The 22,578-nt window shown below is 49.0% G+C and overlaps 1 protein-coding gene across 3 annotated transcripts; it reads right to left on the bottom strand.

Moving 5' to 3' along the window:
* Window positions 1-9,833: 9,833 nt before the first annotated feature.
* Window positions 9,834-22,553, bottom strand: CCDC42 (coiled-coil domain containing 42). 3 transcript variants are annotated; one of them, XM_081578371.1, is made up of 7 exons: window positions 22,286-22,553; window positions 21,950-22,055; window positions 21,539-21,643; window positions 20,713-20,910; window positions 15,673-15,894; window positions 14,995-15,153; window positions 9,834-10,402 (listed from the first exon to the last, which is right to left on the bottom strand). In XM_081578371.1, exons 1-7 carry the CDS (start codon window positions 22,366-22,368, stop codon window positions 10,355-10,357), a joined length of 921 nt encoding a protein of 306 aa, XP_081434497.1. In that variant the 5' UTR covers window positions 22,369-22,553; the 3' UTR covers window positions 9,834-10,354. The 3 variants fall into 3 exon arrangements, with proteins under 3 accessions (XP_081434497.1, XP_081434496.1, XP_081434498.1); XM_081578370.1 differs by having other exon boundaries at window positions 9,834-10,123; XM_081578372.1 differs by lacking the exon at window positions 15,673-15,894 and having other exon boundaries at window positions 9,834-10,123.
* Window positions 22,554-22,578: the final 25 nt, after the last annotated feature.

Genomic DNA, 22,578 nt, shown 5'->3' with positions numbered 1-22,578 from the left:
AGTTGCTCCACTGCATGGGGAATCTTCCCGGACCAGAAGGATCAAACCTGTGTGCCCAGCATTGGCAGGCGGATTTCTATCTTATCCACTGTACCACCAGAGAAGTCCTAGTTTATTTAACTCTTTATTTTTTTTGTTCTTGGCCTTGCCCAGCATCTGGCACTATCTTAGTTCTCCAACCAGCCTGGGCCCCTGGCAGTGGAAGCGTGGAGTCCTAGCACTTACCAGACTTCCAGGGAATTCCTTCTGAACTCTTTTATTTTGGCTGCGCTAGGTCTTAGTTGAGGCACACAGGAACTTTAGTTGTGGCATGCAGGATCTTAAGTTGAAACTTTAGAACTCTTAGTTGCAGCATGGCGGGACCTAGTTCCCAGACCAGGGATTGAACCCAGGCCCCCTGCATTGGGAGTGTGGAGTCTGAGCCACTGGACCACCAGGGGACAGGCCCATTGTCACTTTGTCTGTTGTTGTTCACTCGCTATATCATGTCCAAGTCTCTGTGGCCCCATGAACTACAGAACTCCAGGTTTCCCTGTCCTTTGCTATCTCCTGGAGGTTGCTCAAACTCATGTCCATATGGCAGTCATAATTCTACTTTAAAAAAATACATCCTTGAGCAAGGTGGCCTCCCTGCATGCATTCTGGCCTCCCTGCCCTTTGGCACCCTGGTTAATCCATTCTCCACACAGGAGCCAAAGCCATCTCCTCCAAGGGCGAATGTCACCGTGTTCCTCCCTGGCTCAACACTGACATGCCGTGTAGCCTGCTGACAGTGCTGCAGGTCTGGCTTCTGCTAAAGCAACTGAGTGCCATGACCCCAGATCACGCACTTTGCCTTGCACCCAACAGTGGGACGGCCCCCACAGAAGGAGCTCTGCGCTGGGGGCCTGAGCCCACCTGATTAAGCCCAGACTTCACCAGCAGCACTCAGCGCCCTGCCTTCCTAGCACAGACAGAGAGGGTCTGTGAGTTCTGTTTTTCAGATTTTAAGATCTGCTCCCTTTCTGTTCCCCCAAATCTCATCCCCCAGATCCTAGATTCTGGGCCACTGGCTTTGTAAGCTCGTGACTATAAAATCAAAACCAAAAACATTTCTTGTCAGACCACAACCTTTGGCCTCTTATTCTTTATTTTCTTTCTTTACTAAAATCTTCTAGTGCTCTTTAGCTTCCTTAGAATAAAACACAAGATCCTGGGCTTCCCTGGTGACTCAGTGGTAAAGAACCCCCCTTGCCAATGCCAGAGATGCGGGTTCGATTCCTAGTCCAGGAAGATCAGGCATGTGGAGGGGCAACTAAGCCTGTGGGCCACAATTACTGAGCCACGTGCTGCAACTACTGAAGCCCGTCTGCCGTAGAGCCTGTGCTCCACGAGAGAAACCACCACAAGAAGCCTGAGCCTTGCAACTAGACAGTAGCCCCCACTCGCAGCAAATAGAGAAAAGCCTGAGCAGCAACAAAGACCCAGCACAACCAAAATAAATAGATAAAATTAAACAATCAAACACGAGATCCTTGGACAGGCCCATCCCAAAGGCCCCCCACACTCTAGCCCATCTCTTGTCCTCATCTTCTCTGTTCCAGTGACATTGGCCTTCTGATCCAGCCGTCCAGACCCAGAGGCCCCCCGTTTTGTGTTAGGACAGCCTTGCTCTCCTTCCTCCTCTCCCTCCCCTTCCTCCTCACCACTATCTGGCTAAAAAAAACAAAACAAAAACCTATTCATCCTACAAGTCTCTTCCTAAATATTATACAGCTTCCTCAAAAAGACCTGGTTGGTTCTTTGCCTCCATATCCCATCAGATCTCAACACCCAGCACTTCCTGACAGCTGTGGAATGATAATTATTTATTTAACTATTTATAAATATTGATTTAATATCTCTTACCCAAAAGACTATATGCTCCAAGAAGCAGGAACCATATCAGTTGTTTGCTAATCTGTCCCCTCTGCTCCTCCCAGTGCCTGGCACATAGGAGGTACCCAGTAACACCACTATTTGTTGACTGACAGAAGGCTGCTGATGCCCAGGTGTGAGAGTGTGGATGGGGAGGGAGGGTAGGAGGGATGATGCCACACGTGGGGGCTGTAAGTGAACTACCAGTAGGGCTGGGATGGCTCCCTTGTCTCTAATTCATGGTTCAGCCTCCTTCCCTCAAGTCTGTATCTGGGTGTTGTATTCATTAGTCTTGAACTGTCCCAAGTCATTGTTTCATCAAACCCTGGCTTTCCATCTGGCTATTCCCTTTTTGCTAATTTGTTATTAATCCCTGAAATGAAAGTCCTCCCAGAATATCTCAAAATGCAGTAGTTCCAGACAGTTTAGCAGTTCCTCAAAAGGTTAAACAGAACCAACAGTTCCACTCAAATGTATACAGCCAAGAGAAACAAATACCTGTGTCTGCAGAAAAACTTGTACAAAAATGTTCATAGCAGCCTTATTCATAATATCCTTAAATCAGAAATGACCCAAATGTCCATCCACTGATGACTGGTTATATAAAATGCAATAAACCCATACAACAGAATATTATTCATTCATAAAAAAAAAAGCAATGATGTACTTGATACATGCTACAACACAGATGAATCTTGAAGACATGCTAAGTGGACGCAGCTGAACACAGAAGACAACACTTTGTATGGTTCCATTTACAAGAAATGTCTGGAACAGGAAACACAGAGAGACAGAAAGTCTATTAGTGGTTGGGGGTTTGGAAGGAAAGAGGAATGACTACTAATGGGTATGATTTTGAGGGGAGTGATGAAAATGTTCTCAAGTTGACTGTACTAATCACTCAATTCTGTCAATATACTAAACCCCGTCAATATACTAAACCCCACCAAATTGGACATTTTAAATGAGTGAATTGTATGGTATATGAGTTATATCTCAATAAAGTTGCTAATTTTTTATTGGGAGGATAATTGCTTTACAGTGTTGTGCTGGTTTCTGCCATACATCAACATGAACCTGCCATAGGAGTATGAATGCCCCCTCCCTCTTGAACCTCCCTCCCACTCCCACCCTATCCCCTCCCTTGAGGTTGTCACAAAGCTCTGGGTTGAGCTCACTGCATCATACAGCAAATTCACACTGGCTGTCTGTTTTACATACGGTGAAATATATGTTTCAATTCTGCTCTCTCAATTCATTCCACTCTCTCAAGGCTGTTAATTTAAAAAAAAAAAGAAAGAAAAGCAGTAGTTCCTAACATCACTGGGTTAAGATTCTTTCGAGAATCTACAGAAAGGCATGGACTTTCTCCTGCCCACCCTACCCCCTGGCTCATGAAAAATCCATATGTGCTTGTATATAAAGGTTTCATAAAACATCAGGATACTCCCAGACTGACTAAACCCCATTTATTGCCTCCTGAGACGGTTATTAGCCCCAGGAGAACCCTGTCTTGATGAAACTATCATCAGTAAATGTTAGGTCAGGAGCACATCTGGAAGGCTTCTCCCACCCCCGTCTCATTTTGGCCTTGGACCATCCTCACCCCTCCTAGCCTTCTCCCCCATCTTCCTCTTCCTTTTCAAGCTGTCTTGACATCTTTTTAAATTGAGGTATAACTGACATACGGGCTTCCCTGTTGGTGCTAGTGGTAAAGAATCCACCTGCCAATGCAAGAGACATAAAAGACATGAATTCGATCTCTGAGTTGGGAAGATACCCTGGAGGAGGACACGGCAACCCACTCCAGTACTCTTGCCTGGAGAATCCCATGGACAGAGGAGACCCCAGGCTATGGTCCACTGGGTTGCAGAGAGTCGGGCAGGACTGGAGCAACTTAGCACAGCACATAATTGACATACAATATTGTACTAGTTTCAGGTGTACCACATAATGATTTGGTATTTGCATACGGTGCAAAAATCATCACAACATGTCTAATTAACATACATCACCACACAGTTACAACATTTTTTTCTCTTGTGATGAGAACTTTTAAGATCTAATAATATACTCTTAGCAGCTTTCAAATATGCACTGCAGTATTAACAATGGTTGCCATGCTAGACACTCCATCCCCATCCTTTTTATAAGATGCTATATTATTTTATTATTGTTAAATATCTACTATTATTATTAAAATATTATTTTATTTTTCGCCATGCCACATGGCACATGGGGCCTCAGGTTCCCCAACCAGGGATTGAACCCACATCCCTTGCACCTCTGAATTGGAAGTGTGAAGTCCCAACCACTGGACCACCAGGGAAGTCCCTCCACATCTTTTTTAAAATTTATTTTTAAACAAATTACAATAAATTGTCATTAGTGAAAAAAAAATAAAAATAAAAAAAATAAATAAATAAAATAAAATAAAATTTATTTTTGGCTGTGTCAGATCTTAGTTGCAGTGCGAAGGCTTCTCTCTAGTTGTGGTGTGTGGACTGAGTTGTGACACGCAGGCTTAGTTGTCCCGAGGCATGTGGGATCTTAGTTCCCTGACCAGGGATCAAACCCACATCCCTTGCATTGGAAGGCAGATTTTTAACCACTGGACCACCAGGGAAATCCCTCCCAATGCTTTTTTTCTTTTGAACTTTTTATTTTGTACTGGGGTATAACTGATTAACAATGCGAGGTGAACAGTGAAGGAACTCAGCCGTACATACACACCTCCACATCTTTCCCTGATCAGTGTGGTAGGTACAGTTTCAAAATGGCCTGCATGGCCTTTATGCCCTCGTGGTTTTCTCCTTATATGGCAAAAGGGCAAAAGAGCCTAATCTTATCACATGAAAGTTTTCTCAGGATGATACTGGAAGAGAAAGTCGGAGGGATTCAAGGGGTGACAATGACTCCATCGCTGGCTTTGAAGATGGCAGACATGGCACATGACAAGGGATGCAGGCGGCCTTGAGGAGCAGAAAGTGGCCCCAGGCTGGCAGGAGGCAAGGAAAGGGGACCTTAGAGCCACAGCTGCAAGGAATTCTGCTGACAACCTGAACGAGCTGGGAAGTAGATTGTTTCCTACACTCTCCAGACAAGAGCCCAGCCTGACCAATATGTCGATTTCAGCCATGAGTGGAGAACCCATGGAGTCCACAGGGACTTCTGATCTGTGATTGTGAGATACGCAGTGGGTATTGCCTTAAGTCTCCAAGTTTGTGGGAATCTGTCACACAGGATGGAAAACTAATAAAATCAGTTTCACACCATGATGCAGCTGACTTTCCTTCTGTTGGATGTTTTTAGATCCAGCTCCTTTCTTCATAAAACTCCTAAGATGGTTATTTTGCCCCCAGAAGGTGGAATCATCATGTTCTGGATGCTTCTGAGCCAGGCTCTTACCATCCCCAATCCTGTGGCTTGCAGTGGAAACCTTCTCAATTTCAAAAAGTTTCAAAGAGATGAAGCTAGGGGGAATGTCGGGGTGTTGCAGGTGAAGAAATCAGAGATGAGGCCCATGGCTCTCAGCGGGGGCTCATCTCCCTGGGGAAGGGGCTCCCTGGGGCCTTGAGGGACTCTGCGTGCCCTCCACGCCATGCTGTGGACCCTTTCAGTAGATACTGCTGCACTGAAAGTCCCAGACCAGAGGCACTGGCTCAGGTGCCCAGGGATGACCCCTGGGATGACTTGAAATGACAGGAAGATCCAGGGCTGCCAAAAGCTGCCTGAATGCCTTGGATGTACGATGTGGGACTCCAGTTTGGGATCTGAAAAAGGGGTGTGAGGGAGGGATCTGATCCTAAGGACCAATGTAGTTAATCCCACAGGAGCACAAACTCTCTAGCTACTCCAGAGAAACTAACGTCACTTCAAAAGCTTTCAACTCTCTAAGCCCATCCATCACCAACAGCTTTGGGACATCGATTGCCGTGTGGGGGCTGTGTGTGTGATGTGGCATGTGTGACACACATGGGGATGTCTTTCTACCTGGACTCTTTCACTCCTCAAAGCTCTATTACTCCCCCCACCCATGGCCACGCCCCCAATCAGGAAGAGCTAACAGCATTGAGAGTAAGTCTATGAAGGCCTTCTTTTTGCTTGCCTCCCTTTATCCATAAAACACCCGGAACCCTACTTCCTGCCTTTGTTGATGAAAACCATTCATTTCTGGAACCAATCTGTTATTTCTGCTTTAACAGGCTGGTGTCTTTTCTTGCTGGTAAAACGCCAATCATCTTAACTCCATCTTTTTTTTCTTGGAACACTAGCTCCTGCATCTGGGAACCCAAATCTCTCTTGAGTGGTGGTCTTGGGCTTCTTTCTGTGGCTCCAGGGTCCGGGGTGGGCATGCCCAGGGGCTGGAGAGAAGTGAGGTTCTGTCTGTGACCACTAGTTGCTGCCCCCCTCCAAGGGGAAGCCCTCTCACTCAGGCTCTGGAGAATCGCTGGCCTTCTGGATTGGCTCCACCCCTTTCTGTGGGTTTGGGAAGGAGTCCGTGCATCTGTGGCTTTGCTTGCAATCAAGAAATCTGCCTAGACCCACAGAATTTCTTCTGCCCCAGGGCTGGGCCCCTTTTGAAACCTGAAAAATGCAAGTGGTCTCAGAGTGAGTTATACACACATGCATAAACCCGTGTGGGTTAGGATAAGCTTATGTGTGATCACAGGAATTCTAAGTGTGACTCTTCATGATTTCTCATTTCAGTTAAGCAGGAAACTTGACACTCTAAGATGGAGGACCCAGGAAGGAGAGGGGAAGGGAGGAAGGAGGGGCCCTCTGCCTCTCTGGCAAGGGCCTGTGGCAGGGCTTGAGGGCACCCCCCACTCCCGCAGCCTCCCAGGAAGTGTGTGCAGCCCTTACAGGCTGAACCTCTCAACAACCACCTCACAGACATGGCAGAAGACAGTAGGGGTGGGGGGGAGTTGGTATGAGGGGCTGGAGTAATTGTCTGTCCAGCACCCTTTCCTGCCTCCCAGGACACAGCCCAGGAGGCTCAAAGATGAGAGCTATATGCTTTGCCCACCACCCTGTTTCTGGGGGCCCTGACACCTCTGTCCAGTGAGAGGTTCTACCCCTCCCCCTCTGAGCACCACCCCCAGAACTCACCCATCCTGGGTTTGGAGAAGACCTCTGCCCTCCTGAAACCCAGGCCCCCTAAAACCGAGTTCCCTGATGAGTTCATGATTAACTTCTCTATCCAAAACTGTATTCCCTTTCCTATCCCATCCCTATTCTCCTCAGGACTGAGGAGGATCAGAGAAAAGGGGGGGACTGAAACCAAACAGGACCCTTTGGGGCCTTCCCAGTACAAAAGCCCCTCCATGTTCCCCGTTTCTTCTTTGTAGGAAAAAAAGCATCAGTCTCATGAACCTTCCCCAAACTCCAAAGAGCAGGCTCGAGCAGTTAGTAATCAGGAACAGTCACAGGACGCGGGGTCCTCCTGAAGGGACTCGGATAACGACATCACCCAACTCTTCGAGTTGTTCTCCAGAAGTTAAGACTCCCAGCAGGTGGTGGATGGTGAACGTGAGCACCAGACCCCGGACTGGCTGGAACCTGGAGGTCAATGACTGAGATGCCCAAAACATCACGTGACCTCACCACCACTGTTAGCAGGAGGTCCACGAGCTGGTGAGGCACCTATGACCCTCTTCCCTACACTGTCTTTAAAATCTCTTGCCTGAAAGCCATCAGGGTCTTCAGGTTTTCTGAGTAAGAGCTTCCCATTCTCTTTGGTCCCCTGCAAGTACATCCCGACTTTGCTGTGAACACCCGCTATTGGAGCTTGGCTTCCTGCCCTGCCAGGACAGGAGCCCTTGCTCGGTTACACTCCCTTTCTGGAGAGAAGTCCCTTGGCGGGGGCTGCCAGCTCCCCTCCCCTTCCCCTTCCTTCCCCTGTGAAGCGGGTGATGGTCACGGGGAGGCTTGGGGACAGGGCCAGTTGGCCGTATTCCCCAGACCTCCATTTTTGGGTGTTTTTTGAGGTGGGGGGGCAAGTCGCAGAGGCTCTGGTGGGAGGCCTGGAGGGTGAAGGGGAGCGCCAGCCATGCGGAAGCTCCCACGAGCTTCCTGCTCCGCCCACTCCCCTCATCTGCAGCACAGCTGCCCCTCCCTCCCTGGACCCTCCTGCCGTGTCTCCGGCTCCCGGCCAAGCGTGGGTACTCAGCTCTGTAATCTAGGTCAGGACTCTGCAGACGCCCACCCCTCCAGGCTTGGAGGCCACGAGAACTACCATGGGTTTCTGTCAACCCTCATGAGCCCAGCTTGTGGCCGTGAGTTCCAACTCACTCTGTCTCCTCCACTTTACGTCTGTGTTTCCTTCCCAACTATTCCCTGTCCTGCGGCTTCAAGTTCCAGCATCAGCCAGGAAGACAGCATGTTTGCAGAGCCCACTGAACCGGCGCCCACCCTGCCTGAAGTCAGACCCCAGGGACAAAGCTGCTGCTGTCCGGCTGTCTGTCTGCATCTCCCTTCTGCTGGGTCTGCTCTTCTGACTGTGCATGGACTCTACAGGTGGGATTACTGATGGGCACGACTTCACGTGGCGGGACCCCAGATCCTTGAAAGTGTTTGGCTCACGCTGAAGAGGTGGTTCTCAAGCTTGGAGCCTGTACCTGGAGACCTTGTTATTAACAAGACACAGAGGGCTTTGCCCCACCCCCCAAGTTTCTGATTCTCAGGTCTGAGATGGGGCCTGAGAGTGTGTCTCTCTAGTAAACTCCTAGGGGATGTTGATGCTGCTGTCAGATGGTGAACACAAAGGTGAGAGGCGACCACTGCCCATGACCACTGCCCCCAGCAGGATCCGGAGATAGGGGCATTTCAGAGGACTCCCCTGGAGATAGTGGTCTCTCCTGTGGGGCCTCTTAGATCACAGGGAGGAGCCATGTCAAGGCTGCCTCCTCAGGTGCCCCAGAGGGAAAACAGCATTGCCTCTGCCTCCTGGGAGGCAACCTGGCCAGGAGGGAGACCAGCTGGGGACGGGCAGGCCTAATGTGACTCCTGACCCTGTCATCTGGAGCCAGTGTCCATGGGCAAGTGTCCCGTTTGGTAATTCAGGGCTGACTGGGCTGATAGTGTCCCACGGTTTTCACCAGGATGGTATACCTGAAATATATGTTCAGTGAATGCTGCTTTTTTGGTCCAGTCTCTGACCTGCCTTTTCCTCTTGGCGACTGAGAATGGTGCCGCTGAGTTTTTGACCATAAGTACAAGGCTTCATGGGTTTCCCAGGTGGCTCAGTAGGCAAAGAATCTGCCTACAATGCAGCAGATGTGGGTTCAATCCCTGGGTCGGGAAAATCCCCTGGAGGAGGGCATGGCAACCCACTCCAGCATTCTTGCCTGGAGAAACCCACAGACAGAAGAGTCTGGTGGGCTACAGTCCAAGGGGTTGCAAAGAGTCGGACACAACTGAGCACACATGCCACGAGGTTTCCTGCTCACCTCCACGCAGTTCAGTTTTGCTGGTGTGAAGCCATCATTCCAGCCTAAGATGCTAAGGTGGCATCACCTGGCGGCCTCCCTGCTACTCCTACATCAGAGTGGCTGATACCGTACTGCAGGTCTTGGGGTCCAGTGGGGACAGGGGGAGGGCAGGGCTTCCTCCTGAGGTCAGGGAATAAAGAGTTCCTAACTCGTTCCTTTGCTGCTCTGACCCAGGAAGCTCCCTTCAGGCTTCCAGTGAGTTTCTGTACTTCAACTGGAAACACTAACTTAAGAAAAACATTGAGGTAGCAGAGGAGAAGAAGGGGCCCATGTCCTCGCTCCACTGTGTGTTGCCATGTGGATCCTTCCTGTGTAAATAACAAAGCCTAGGAGACATCAAACCTGAGCAGCCTAAGTGACCAGCTTCCAGAGGGAGTGCTTTGGGGGCTTCTCCCCTCAGTGGACCCTCTTCCCCGTGAATAAACCACGAAAAAGAGAGAGAACTTAGGAACAAAGTTCTTATAGCATTTAATGTCTTCAGGGATGGGCTGGGCTGAGGCCTGATGTGAAAAACAGGGATTTCACCAGCAGAAAGGCACAAGGTGGGTGGGGGGTACGTCCCAGGGGGCTGGACTGGGCTGACTGGACGGCAAGGTCACCAGGAACTTCCTCCCTCTCTTCTCCATCTTGGAATATTCTGGAACCACGGCTGCTCTTCAAACCCGGATTTGCTGTAGCTCCTTCTTTTTCACCTCTGCCCAGATGTCTGACAGGTCCTGGATAAACTGCTGGATCTAGTGGGGCCACAGGACTGTAGTCAATCCCAAGCCGGTGACAGGCCACCCATCCAAAAACGTCTGGGCATAGCCTGCTTGTAAGGAGTCACCATTTCCTGTGACTGAGGTCACTTTCCCTCATTTGATAATTATTCTAGTTGACATGGAGAATCAGGCTTAGCAGACTAGAGGTAATGAAGAGGGATGGAGGTGGAACCCCTAGAGGCAGATGCAGTGAGAGGATGAAGTTCAGACTGACCGTCTCACAGGGAGACGGGGGAGGCTCCAGAGAGGACTCTGCGGATAGAAGCGTCAGCAGAAAGGAGTCAGCCAGGGTCGGGGCAGACGTCTCTCCATTAGTTAATAGCCTTCAAGCAGGTCAATTTACTTGAAACCCAGAACAGAGGCTCATTATGATAATCCTGAGTCATCAAGGGAAATTTCAATTCTATTCACTAACTTTAGTTGTAAAGAACATGCAATCATGGAGATAGGAGGGAGGTTCAAGAGGGAGGGACATGTGTATACCTATGGCTGATTTATGGTGATGTATGGCACAAACCAACACAACATTGTAAAGCAATTATCCTCCAATTAAAAATAAATAAAATTTTAAAACAGTATTAAAAAAGGAACATGCAATCAGTATGATACAGTGGAAAGAGCACAGCCTCATAAGTTAGAAGACTTGTGGTTCTGCATCAATAGATGAATAGATAAAGAAAATATGGTATGTGTATATATATATATATGGATACATACACTGAAATATTACTCAGCCATAAAAAGGAATGAAATAATGCCATTTGCAGCAACACGGATGGACCTAGAAATTTTCATACTAAGTGAAGTCAAAGACATATATGATTATCACTTATATGTGGAATCTAAAAATAGTACAAATGAACTTATCTACAAAACAGAAACAGACTCACAGACATATAAAACCAACTTATGATTACCAAAGGGGAAGGGGGGAGGGATAGGGAGTATGGATCAACTTATGCACACTATCGTACATTAAACAGAGAAACAAAAAGGACTTACTATTGATACATAGCCCAGGGAACTATATTCACTATCCTAAACTATTATAATTGAAAAGAATTCGAAAAAAAGAATATGGATATATGCATTTATCCATTCATATATACACACACACACACACACAACAGTCACTTTGCTGTACACCTGAAACTATTATAACTCAACACTGTAAATCAATTACACTTCAATTTAAAAAACAAAAAAGATGACTTGGGGTCTGACACAACTCTGAGAAAATCACTTCATCATTCTGGGACTTGATTTCTTTATCTTTAAAAAGGAAAGAGGGAGAAAAGGTTGGCCTAGATGGCCTCTTAGATCTCAGTCTGACAGTTTCTCCTTTTCAAGAGTGTTCCAAAAGACAGGGCTACACAGACTGTCCAAAATTCTCAACAACCTAATAACATAATTCCTATTTGGCAAAAGAGGAAACAAAGAATTAGAGTAACTTTCCCGAGGTTACAGAGATGCCAAGTACAGTATTTCCCAAACTATGTTCTTATAGAAAGTCATCACACCCCCAAAACGGATTCTGTGGGCAAGCAAACTGTAGAAACCTGATCAGCTTGGAGTCTCAGGACAGAGCCACAGCAAAGGCACTGTGAAGTTCTGCATTTTAAAACCAGCAAACTTTGTTTAATTTTGTTTTCTAAATTTTTTTAGTCCACGTGCTGTGCTGTGCTCAGTTGCTTCAGTTGTATCCGACTCTTTGCGACCCCATGGACTGTAACCCATTAGGCTCTGCTGTCCATGGGGTTCTCCAGGCAAGAATACTGGAGTGGGTTGCCATGTCCTCCCTCCTCCAGGGGAATCTTACTGACCCAGGGATCAAACCCTTGGCAGGAGCGTTCTCTACCGCTAGCGCCACTTGGGAAGCCCCTTTTTAGTCCATAGAGTCCATTTATTTCTCTGGAGGAAACTTAATCACCTTGGGATTCTAGCATTTGCCAAGCACAGTTTGGATTTTATTCAAAGATAATAATGGTGGACCTTGCACTGACAGTGAATGGAATGCAAACTGTCTTGGCCTTTTGCAGAATCACGATCCCTGAGTGGTACCCTGCTCCCAGTTCTAGATGAGTGACTGCCCACACGTGCATCCACTGTAGGGATGCTACTGAGAACACAATTCACTGAGTGTCTCTGAAGCCTCCGTGAAAATTTTCAGCTAGAGGTTAGGTGGTGGGAAAGGATCTCTCTCTCTGAGGAAACCTTATGTTTTCTTATTTTGGTTCAAGAAAGGTGTGTTGCTTTTCCTCTGGTTACAAGGCAGCTCAGAGCCAACTTCTGTCCCTGTTGAACTACTGTCCTTTATAATCCAAGAACTGAGAGTCTATACATCTCTCTCTTGCCTTGACCTTAGGTTTTAACTTCTATTTACTATAAATGTAACATGTATTATTTATAATACTATTTATATATTTACCTTATATAACTTTCAACTTATTACAATATTTTCCTAGCTCTTTATTTTCCATTTTTCAGGCTACTTAATCCTGTGTATGTGTCAGTAGGCTCATATTCTACAAGAATCAAGTGGGATATTTAAAAACAACATTTGGGCAATATGAGGAATTCCTGTGGAGGCAAGTCAAGGTTGAAAACAGGAATTCCCTGGTGGTCCAGAGGTTAGGACTTGGTATTTTCACTGCCTGGGGCCCAGGTTTGATCCCAGGTTCGATCCCTGGTTGCGAAATTAAGATCCCAAAGGCCATGCAGCATGCCCAGGCGGGGGGTGGGGAGGAGGACAACAAATGGTTGAGAGAGTCTGAAAGCTCAGAATTTAGAGTGGATGGACTGTAAGCTACTGTCCAAACAGGGGGTGCTTTGGCAGGGGCCACAGGCTGGAGATCACCACCGCCTGCCCCATCTCTCTTTACAACAGCTAAAGGGGAGGGACCTGAGGACACCTCAAGTCCTGAGACCCTACAGCAGGGAAGAGGGGCCTGCAAGGCCAAAACTCTTTCTACAATAATGCTAAGGTGTTACCTGTCTTTTGTTACTTCTGCTACTTGTCTTTTCTCTGGTGAGTCTACGTGGATGTTCCCATCACAGAGGCTATCATGACAGGCTGGATACAGAAGCAGGTGTGAGAATCCACCTGTCCTCCAGGAAGCAGCATTTTAGGGATTTGCAAAGTGTCAAAATGCCACCCATCCCACAAAATACTTTTTGAAAATGTATTTTTCATTAAAAATGCTATTTATGGGACTTTCCTGGTGGTCCAGAGGTTAAGAATCCACATTCCAGTGCAGGGGATGTGAATTTGATCCCTGGTCAGGGAACGAAGATCCTGCATGCAAAGTGGGGCAACTAAACCTACGTGCCACAACTACAGATCCCACGCACTCTGGAGCCCTCACGCCAAGATGAAAGATTCCACATGCCGCAACTAAGACCCAAGTCAGCCATAAATAAATGAATAAATAAATCTATTTCTTAAATATGCTATTTGTGTTAACATGTTTCCTACTGTCATTTTAAATGAATTAAATAGTTTTAGTTTTTCTGCTTGAGTTTCTCATAAGGTAAATATCAACTGATATAACCCATATAAACAAAAGCTCTTTGGGGGTCTTCAACAAGTTTTATGACTGTAAAGGTATCCGGCTACCAAAAAAAGCTTGAGGATTGCTGTTTCACAACAAACTTTCTCACAAACTCCCTTTATAGTCGTTGGACTGTTAATATGAATAATTTTGTTCTAACATGCCTTATGATGCAGGCTGATTCTTTGGTTTAAGGAAATTCTGCTGGTCCGTGGGTGAAATTCTTTACATTTCATGAATTTCAGGTTGCTGGGTTTTGTTTGTTTGTTTGTTTTCCGGCTGTGCTGTGAGGCTTGTAGGATCTTAGTTACCTGTTCAGGGACAGAACACGGGTCCCCTGCAGTGGAAGTGCAGAGTCCTAACAACTGGACCACCAGGGAATTCCCCTCTTTTTTCTTTAAAAACAAACAAACAAACAGACGAAGCACTTCTCAGTCAATTGCTTTCATTGGCTTGTGTTTTATATTCATTCACTTAATACGTACTGAGTGCCTACTATCTGGCTGGTATAGTTTTAGAGGCTGGGGATACAACAGAGAACAAAGCAAACAGAAATTCCAGCCTTTAGGAGCCTACTTTCCACTGTTTCACGGCAGAGATAAAGGCTAAAAGGATATGCCAAAAGGATAAATAATTAGTCATGGTTCTCCGCATGTCACAAGAAGCACGGTGCAGAGTTTCCCAAGTTAAGGGATGCGGCTTTCCTTTGGTTAGAAGTGAGATTATTCAGGGGGCACACAGACATGGCATCAGACAGCTTTGCATCATATACAGTGAGAACATTACTTCCTTTTCAGCTTCCTTTCAATTACTTCAAAGAGAAAAATCTCAGAATGGTACTAACGTGACTGATACTGTCGCCCCCTTGCTGATTCCTGCCCCTGCAGATGTTCCCTTTTCCCCAAGAACGGGCCCCAGTCACAGGCCTTCAGCATCTCACTAGAACTTAGTAAGACTGTTGTGCAGCAGGCTAATGAATTCAGTAATGGGTTCCTCTACTGACTTGCTGATGGAGCCAATAGAATCTTAGCACTAATGCAGTGGTTCTCAAAGTGTGGAACCCAGACCAGCACTATCACCCGGAAACTTGCGGAAAATGAAAATTCACGGTTTCTCATCTCAGATCTGCCGAGTCCAACACTCTGGGGCTGGATCCAGCAACAAGCCCGAGTCCCCAGGCGATTCTGAAAACTTGAGAACCACTGCTCTGTAGCCATCACGCCTCCCCTCAACCCATGGAGAATCATCATGGCTATGTCCAGCCTGCCTGCCAGGTACTTGTGCTCCTCTTACCATGTCCAGCTGTTTGTGCGTGTCCTCCAGGGACACTAAGGTCGCCTCCTTCAGCTGTTTGCTCACGATCTGGAAGAGGTTCAGTGTTGCCATCTTAATGGTGCCAAGCAAGAGGGTCTTCTTGGCAGCGGTGTTCTGGATGTGCGCCCAGCGAGATTCCTGGGGAGGGGAATGAGGGTGGAGCGTGAGCACTAGGGGTGGGTGTATATGTGTTGTTGTGTGCGTCCCTTACCCGTGTTTGGATCTGTGTGTGTGTCCCTTACCCGTGTTTGTGTGTGTGTGCTGAGGGGAGTCGGAGAAGGCAATGGCACCCCACTCCAGTACTCTTGCCTGGAAAATCCCATGGACGGAGAAGCCTGGTAGGCTACAGTCCATGGGGTCGCTAAGAGTCAGACACGACTGAGCGACTTCACTTTCACTTTTCCCTTTCATGCACTGGAGAAGGAAATGGCAATCCACTCCAGTGTTCTTGCCTGGAGAATCCCAGGGATGGCAGAGCCTGGTGGGCTGCCGTCTATGGGGTCGCACAGAGTCGGACACGACTGAAGCAACTTAGCAGCAGCAGCTGAGGGGAGTGTGTGTGTATCCTTTATCCGCCTGCCTGTGTGTGCGTGTCTGTGTCTATGTGTGCGTGTCTGTGTGTGTGTGTGTGTGGGCCCCCGCCCGACCGGCGCTCACCCAGATGATGACATCGCTGCGGGCACGGTCGAAGCGCATCTGCAGACGTGCCAGCTCGTTGTTGTGCTGCAGGATCTCGTCGTCCTTCTCCTCCTTGTAGCGCGCCAGCCGCGCCTTGGCACGCTCGATCTTCTCCTGGCCCTCCTGCGCCGACCGCATGAGGTCGTGGTGCATGCTCACCAGTGTCTTGTAGCGCGCGATCACCTCGTGGATCTCCTCAAACTGCAGCGGGGGAGGGGAGGGGCGGGAGGGGTAGTGGGGGTGTTTGGGGGCTCGGGTCACTGCACCTCCGCTCGGGGGACCCGACCCCACTCTGCGCCCCCAACTCCCACCCTCTGCACCTCTGCCTGGCAGGGAGGCCCTGGGCTAAGTCAAGGGCCAGAGGCTGTAAAGCCTTTGGAGTCTCCCCTGCGCTCCCCCCACCCTGAGTTGGTATGGGCCGTGGGTCACATGGTGTGGGTCGTGGACCCCCGTGTCGTGTCAGGAGCCTGTGCACCTGGCCCGGCAGCCTCTCTGGCTTGGCTGCACTTTATTAGAATCACCTGGAAGCGTCAACCAGGCCACGTGCCAGGCTCCACCCTCAGAGACCCGGATAAATAAACCGGTCTGAAGGGTCCCCAGATGATTCTAGGGTTGAGCGTTGCTGGGCGGGGGCGGGGTAGACTTTGCGATGTTTCGGATGGCAATCATGAGCCTATTCAGCAAGAATGCACCAGGAACCACTTAGTAGCCAGGAAGTGTGCTAAACGCTAGGGACAGAGCAGGAGATAAGACACTGCTTTTAGGAAGTCTTACCACATGCGGTGGCGCGGTAGGACACAGAGACAAGTAAATAGTCAGTTACAACACAGAGTGATAAGCCTTATCGGTGACTGGGGGATGGGGCCACGGGAGAGTGTTAGGTAGTATCTTCCACCTGGTGCTCTCCTATTTGTTCAGCAATGGCTGAGGCCTCCCTCTGGCGGGGGGCTGGAGAAGGTGGGTACCAGAGGGTCAGGGGGCCGGCCAGGCTCAGCCACCCTCCCCCCACACACACACACACGCGGCTCTGATCCTAACTAAGCAGAACAAAAGCCCTGCGACCTTTCCCTCTCTTGAAGGTGCTGTGAGCACCAGCTCCAGGATGCCAACCCATGTCTGGGGGATTTATCAACATGTGCCTTCCAGCCACCCAGGGGACACTCCCTGAGTGCTCTCTCCATCTCATGACATTTCCAGCAATAGACTGGTGTTCTGGGAACTAGCCTTTCCCCCAAACACTTCCTCTGTGGGCAAGAGCCACTTAACTCAGTATTAGAAGAGATAGGGGCTGCCAGAAGAGGCTTCTTCAGGGAAAGGATGGTTAAAAAATGAGACCAGAGGTATGAAGAGAAGATGGACATGCAAAGGCAGGTGAGGAAGTCGTACAGGTAGACAGAACAGCCTGAATAAAGATGATGAGGTGTGTGTGGCATATTCAGGATGAGCAAGAGAGTTTAGTAGGAATGGCCCGAGTTCAAAATGGGGAGAGAAGTGAAACAAAAGTGCTCAGTAAACACTGAGGAGTGTGGACTGCATCCCTAGGAGGAGAGAGCAGAGAGATAACTTCCGGTCTGCATTTCTAAGAGGTGCAACAATATATAACAGTTGTAAAGAATTGGCTAGGAAGGTGGGAGGGAGGTAAAAGGGAGGGGCCATATGTACACCTATGGCTAATTCATGTTGATGTATGGCAGAAATCAAACCAATATTGTAAAGCACTTATCCTTCAATTAGAAATAAATAGATTTAATTTAAAAAGTGGGCTACATCAGAGCAACCAGGAGCACCTCTTCTAAACTTAACACCAATGTCAAAAGGACTCAGATACCAACTTGAAGAGGCTCCCATTATCCAATGATGGGACCCTTTGAACATCAGTAAGAATAAGTGCAAAGGATTGAAACATATCAAACATGTTAAAAACCCATGAGTTTGCAATGATGCTAACAACATTACAGGACACTTGTCGAGGACGCTGGAGAACCAACTCATTATTCTGAAGACTCAAAGTGTCAAGCATTTAACAAGCTTTTTCTTTATGGCCAATATAGTTACTAAATAGTTGATGAAGGGAAATTCTCTTTCTGAAGTCCTTTTTTTTTTTTCTTCCTACGTTTTGGCCATGCCACACAGCATGTGGGATTTTAATTCCCTAACCAGGGGTTCCCTGTGCCCCCTTCAGTGGAAATGCAGCATCTTAACCAGGGAAGATGCCAGGGAAGTCTCTATGAAGTCTTTTTCTTGATGGTATTAATAGTATTCTAGCTGATAATTGAAGAAGGGAGCTCAGAACATCCTGAGCACCTTAGAAGGATCCTTGGCCCCCTTTCAGTCAATATCTGCCCCCACCACTACCGGGTAAACCAGAATTGTGACTTCTATCCCCAAAGATTCATTTTACCTGTTTTTAAACATATCAATCACCGACTCAATGGAGATGAGTTTGAGTAAACTCTGGGAGTTGGTGATGGACAGGGAGGCCTGGCGTGCTGTGGTCCATGGGGTCGAGAAGAGTCGGACATGACTGAGCGACTGAACTGAACTGAACTGAAACATATCAGTGGAATCATACAGTACGTCTGGCTTCTTTTGATCAGCATAATAATAATGCCTAGAACACCTAATAAACACATCAACCAAACCCAGAGCGGGGACCTTGTTTGGACCCTGATTGGAACAAACCAGCTATACAAAAAGTATTTGTATAATATCAGGAAATTTTGACGTCAGCTGGATATGGGTTCATGGGATTGCAGAGTTGGACACAACTAAGTTACTGAGCAAGCACACACACACATGATATAGGTATTGTGGATATATTAAAAAGTGCTCTTTTAGAGTTCTATACTGAAATACTTATGGATTAAAAAAAATATCATTTGCTTCAAAACAGCAGAGATGGGGATCTGACAGTAAGTTGATAATTGTTGGGATTAGGTGATGAGTAATGAGCATTCAGTAGACTATTTTCTTTACTTTCGTATGTTTGAAATTTCCCATGATACAAAAATATTTTTAAAAAATCATTGATTGGAAAAAAGAAGTCAGAAAAGGACATGTACATACTATTCATAACTTATGGATAATGTATTCTGTTGCCAAAAATAACAACAACAAGCTTGATGGGAATTCCCTGGTGGTCCAGTGGTTAGGACTTGGTGCTTTCGCTGTGGGGGCCTGGGTTTGATCCCTGGTTGGTGAGCTAAGATCCTGCAAGCTGTATGTTGTGGCAAAAAAAAAAAAAGAAGAAGAAGGGGGGACAAACAGGAGAATATAATTCCCATTTGATAGAGCTGTGGTGAATACGTGGGTATTGTTATGTATTTTGTATACTTTTCAGTATGCTTTAAATACTTTGAAAGAAATAAAGGAAGAAAGAAAGAGAAAAAGAAAGATTTTGATTACACTGGCTGCAGAATGCTGGACAGGAATAACACAGAGCTGAACTCCTCTAAGAAATACCTCCGGTGGTCTGAATGAGGAAGGGGCAGGGGCTGGATTCCAGAAATACTTAGGAGAATAGACCAGATCTGCTGATTGATGGCCGCAGGGATTGAAGGAGGAGGAGTCAAGGATGAGGCCTGGGTTCTGGTGAGGCTAAGGGTGGGTGGTCATGCCATTCACCAGCAACGGACCCACCAGCAGCAGGGCTAGCCTGGGGATGGCAAGGAGAAGCCGTGGACTCGGTGAATTAGATGTAGGGGCCTGAGCTTAGGAGCGAGATATGGGCCAGCAAGATCCAGGCCAGTCTCCTTGGTCCTAAGACACATTTTACCAGCTCTAAATCTGAGTCATGTCTTGTAATCTATCCAGTGCTTTAATGTAGTAGTCTTCCCTCACTCCCCTTAACCCCCAGAAAAACCAATTATTAAATGAACAATTTCTCATACAGTAGGCAGTACCTGAGAATGCAGGAAATAACACAGATTTGGGGCTCACGCATAAATAAACTAGGTTAGTGGTTCTATATGGAAATTTCCAGGACTTTTAAAAAAGCTGTGTGTGCTTTGTCTTCCTGAGCCCCCCATAGGACATGGACTTGGACTCACACACCAGAGGGTACACCTCATACCTCATTCCATCCTGGTGAGGGGCCCTGCTGCTGTCATGCATGGGCATGGAGGACACAGGTGGATGGCTGTCGACATGGGTGACATCTATCAGAGGCCCAGGGACTTGCTCAGGGAGAAAAGTGGAGGGTCTGGGACAAAGACCCAAGGAACTTAAGGAAGTGGAGCCCCAGAGGAGCCTGAGGAGGAAGGACCAGAAGGTAGGAGGAAGAGGGAGGAGCCCCAGAGGAAAGGGCACAGGTATGTTTCAGAAAGGAGCATCAACAGTGTCAAATGCCACAGGAAGCATGGGTGGGCAAAGAGCTGGGAAGTTCCTTTAGCTCTGGCAACAAGGCGACTTTACGAAAAGCAGTGGTCAGTGGCCTACAGAGGGTAGTTAGAAACAAAGGCTCTGCCACTTATAAGCTGTGCATCCCTGAGCAGGTTACATAACCCTCTCTGAGCCTCCACTTCCTCCTCATAACAGGGTGAGATAATGGCTTTCCTCTGGGGCCTAGCGAGCAGACTGAGCAAGGTTCCACTTGCAGCATGCAGCCCAGGGCCCAGCACATGCTAAGTGCCCAGCTCTGCGTGAGGCTGGTGTGTTCCAGTCTCTTTCCTTTCCTCTCCCCATGTACTCCCAAAGAAGACCAAAAACACCAGAGAGGAGGGGAAGCAGGGAGAGTGTGGACCACATCAGACAGAGGCAGGCAGAGCTGGTTGCTGGTGCTCCAAAACGAAACCTCGAACCCATGACCCATATAGAGACAGGCCCACAGACGTCATGCACACGATGCACCACCAGGCCCCCACCCTTGAGAAATGAGTCCAGTCTCACCAGGGCCCTCTGCCAGCTGCCCTCCTTGGCTGGAGGCCTCTTCCCCAGAGCAGAGGGTCCCCACCACAGGCCCCTGGGGATGAGGCGGTAGGGCTGCGGAAGCCTCCCCCCAGCCCCGAGCCCTCCACACACCTCCGAGTTCTCCACCACCTTCTCCAGGTACTTGTTGAAGATGGAGTACTCCTGCAGCTTGGCGCTCAGCCGCTGGTGCTCCAGTCGCAGGGCCGCCATCTCCTGCTTGGCCTTGGCCAGCTCGCGCATGCGCTGCCTCTTGAGTTCTCGCTCCTTGTTGGCCTTCTTTAGGGCCCGGATCCGTTTCTGGTCATTCTCCTGGGGCCGGGGAGGTGGTGCCAGTCAGGCACGGGCCCTGCCCTCCCTGGGCCCCAGGCTAGCGAGGCCCCCACGAAGCCTCTGTCCACCCTGAGAATGGACGGGGGTGGCCAGGCTGCCCGAGTAGGGGCGAGGTGAAAGGAGAAGCATGTCTCAGGGTTATGTGAGGCTGGTTGAGGGGATTTCTGTGATTGTCTCAGAGTGGACTCCAGTGCCTGGTTCTTCAACTCCAGTGCCTGGAGGGGTGGGGTGAGCTGGGGGCACAAGTCACCTCTGTATCCCCAGGTGTCTGGCCCTGACTGTGGCACGTTCATTCATTCATCATTCCCCATTTGCTCATTCACTGGATAAACTGTCTATACCAACAATAGGCAAGGAAATGGGAAATAGCAACAGAGAGGAGCAGAGACTGACAAGCAGGAAATGACAAACGGGGCAAGAGGAGGGGGACACAAAAGGGGAAGCTCCAGGCATTGGTGGGCACCCAGGAGACCTCCCACCCAGGGTGAGGAGTCAGCAGAATCCAGGAGAAGGCGGTGTGGGGAGGGACGGGTTGGGGGGCTAGGGGGGAGGAGCGACAACTGCAGAGTGCGGTACCCGGGCTGCAGCAGGCCACGGCCCTCGGTACCTGGATGAACTGCTCAAACTTCTGTATGTGGGCTTTCAGCTGGGCCTCCTTGATGCCCAGTTCCTCCCAGCGCAGGTTCAGGGTTTCCATTCTGCGCTGAAATGTCTAGGGGTGGGGGGCAGCAAGGAGGGCAGGAGGGCCCCTGAGTGGGAACCGAGGAAGGCTCCAGTATCGCCTGTCTCAGAGCCCTGTCCCAGGTGTCCAGTTTCCACTCCACGTCTGGTTCAGAGCAGAGCATCCCAGGACTCTGGTACTCTGAGACTCAGATCCCTCCTGCGCTCTGCAGAGGAAACACTGGACCATCACTAGATGCTTGACTCTAGCCGCCACCACCCACAAAACAGAGAGCTGTCCTCAGGCTCTCCCTGGGAAGGGGTGGGCCCTTCGCATCCCTCACCCTGAGCCGCCCACCTCCTTCTTCTGCTCCATGGCATGGTGCATGATCTTGGCCTCCTTCTTCTTCTCCAGTAGCCGGACGGATGGAGAGTCCGACTGGTCCTCGATACTGGGGAACTTCCTGCCCAAGACACAGGCAAGAAGGACAGTGGACGCTGAGCCCCAGGGGCAGGCCAGGGCTGGGAAGAACCCGTGGAGACAGGCACCGGTGGGGAGGGAGAGCACTCATCTGAGTGAAAGGACTGGTGTGCTGAGAGGGGGAGAGAGCTGTGCTGGGGCCAGGGAATGGGTGCGATCGGTGCCTGGGTGGTTTGGGGTGCTGGGGAACGGGCGGGCCCTCCTGACACTCACTGCAGCAGCTGCAGCAGCCGCTCCCCATACTGCAGCCGGAAGTACTCGGCCAGGTCCTCCTCCTCCATGATGCCCAGACTCATGGCGGTGGTGAACTAACAGCCCAGCGGCCGGGTCTTCACAGTGAAACGGGAGTGGTGCAGCTCAGGGGTGGTGACTGGGCTTGCTTCTCCCCTCCTCCTGCTCTTGAGGATCCCACAGAGGGCGGGTATCTGAGAGACTCAGGGAAGATGGCTGGAGGCTGCCGATGTGCAGTTCAGGATGTGCTGGGAAGGGGCTGGGAGACCTGGTTA

Source organism: Giraffa tippelskirchi, chromosome 3 (assembly GCF_054371585.1).
Source record: "Giraffa tippelskirchi isolate mGirTip1 chromosome 3, T2T-mGirTip1v1.2.pri, whole genome shotgun sequence".
Taxonomy (NCBI): Eukaryota; Metazoa; Chordata; class Mammalia; order Artiodactyla; family Giraffidae; genus Giraffa; species Giraffa tippelskirchi.
This window is presented reverse-complemented; position numbering and strand designations above follow the sequence as displayed.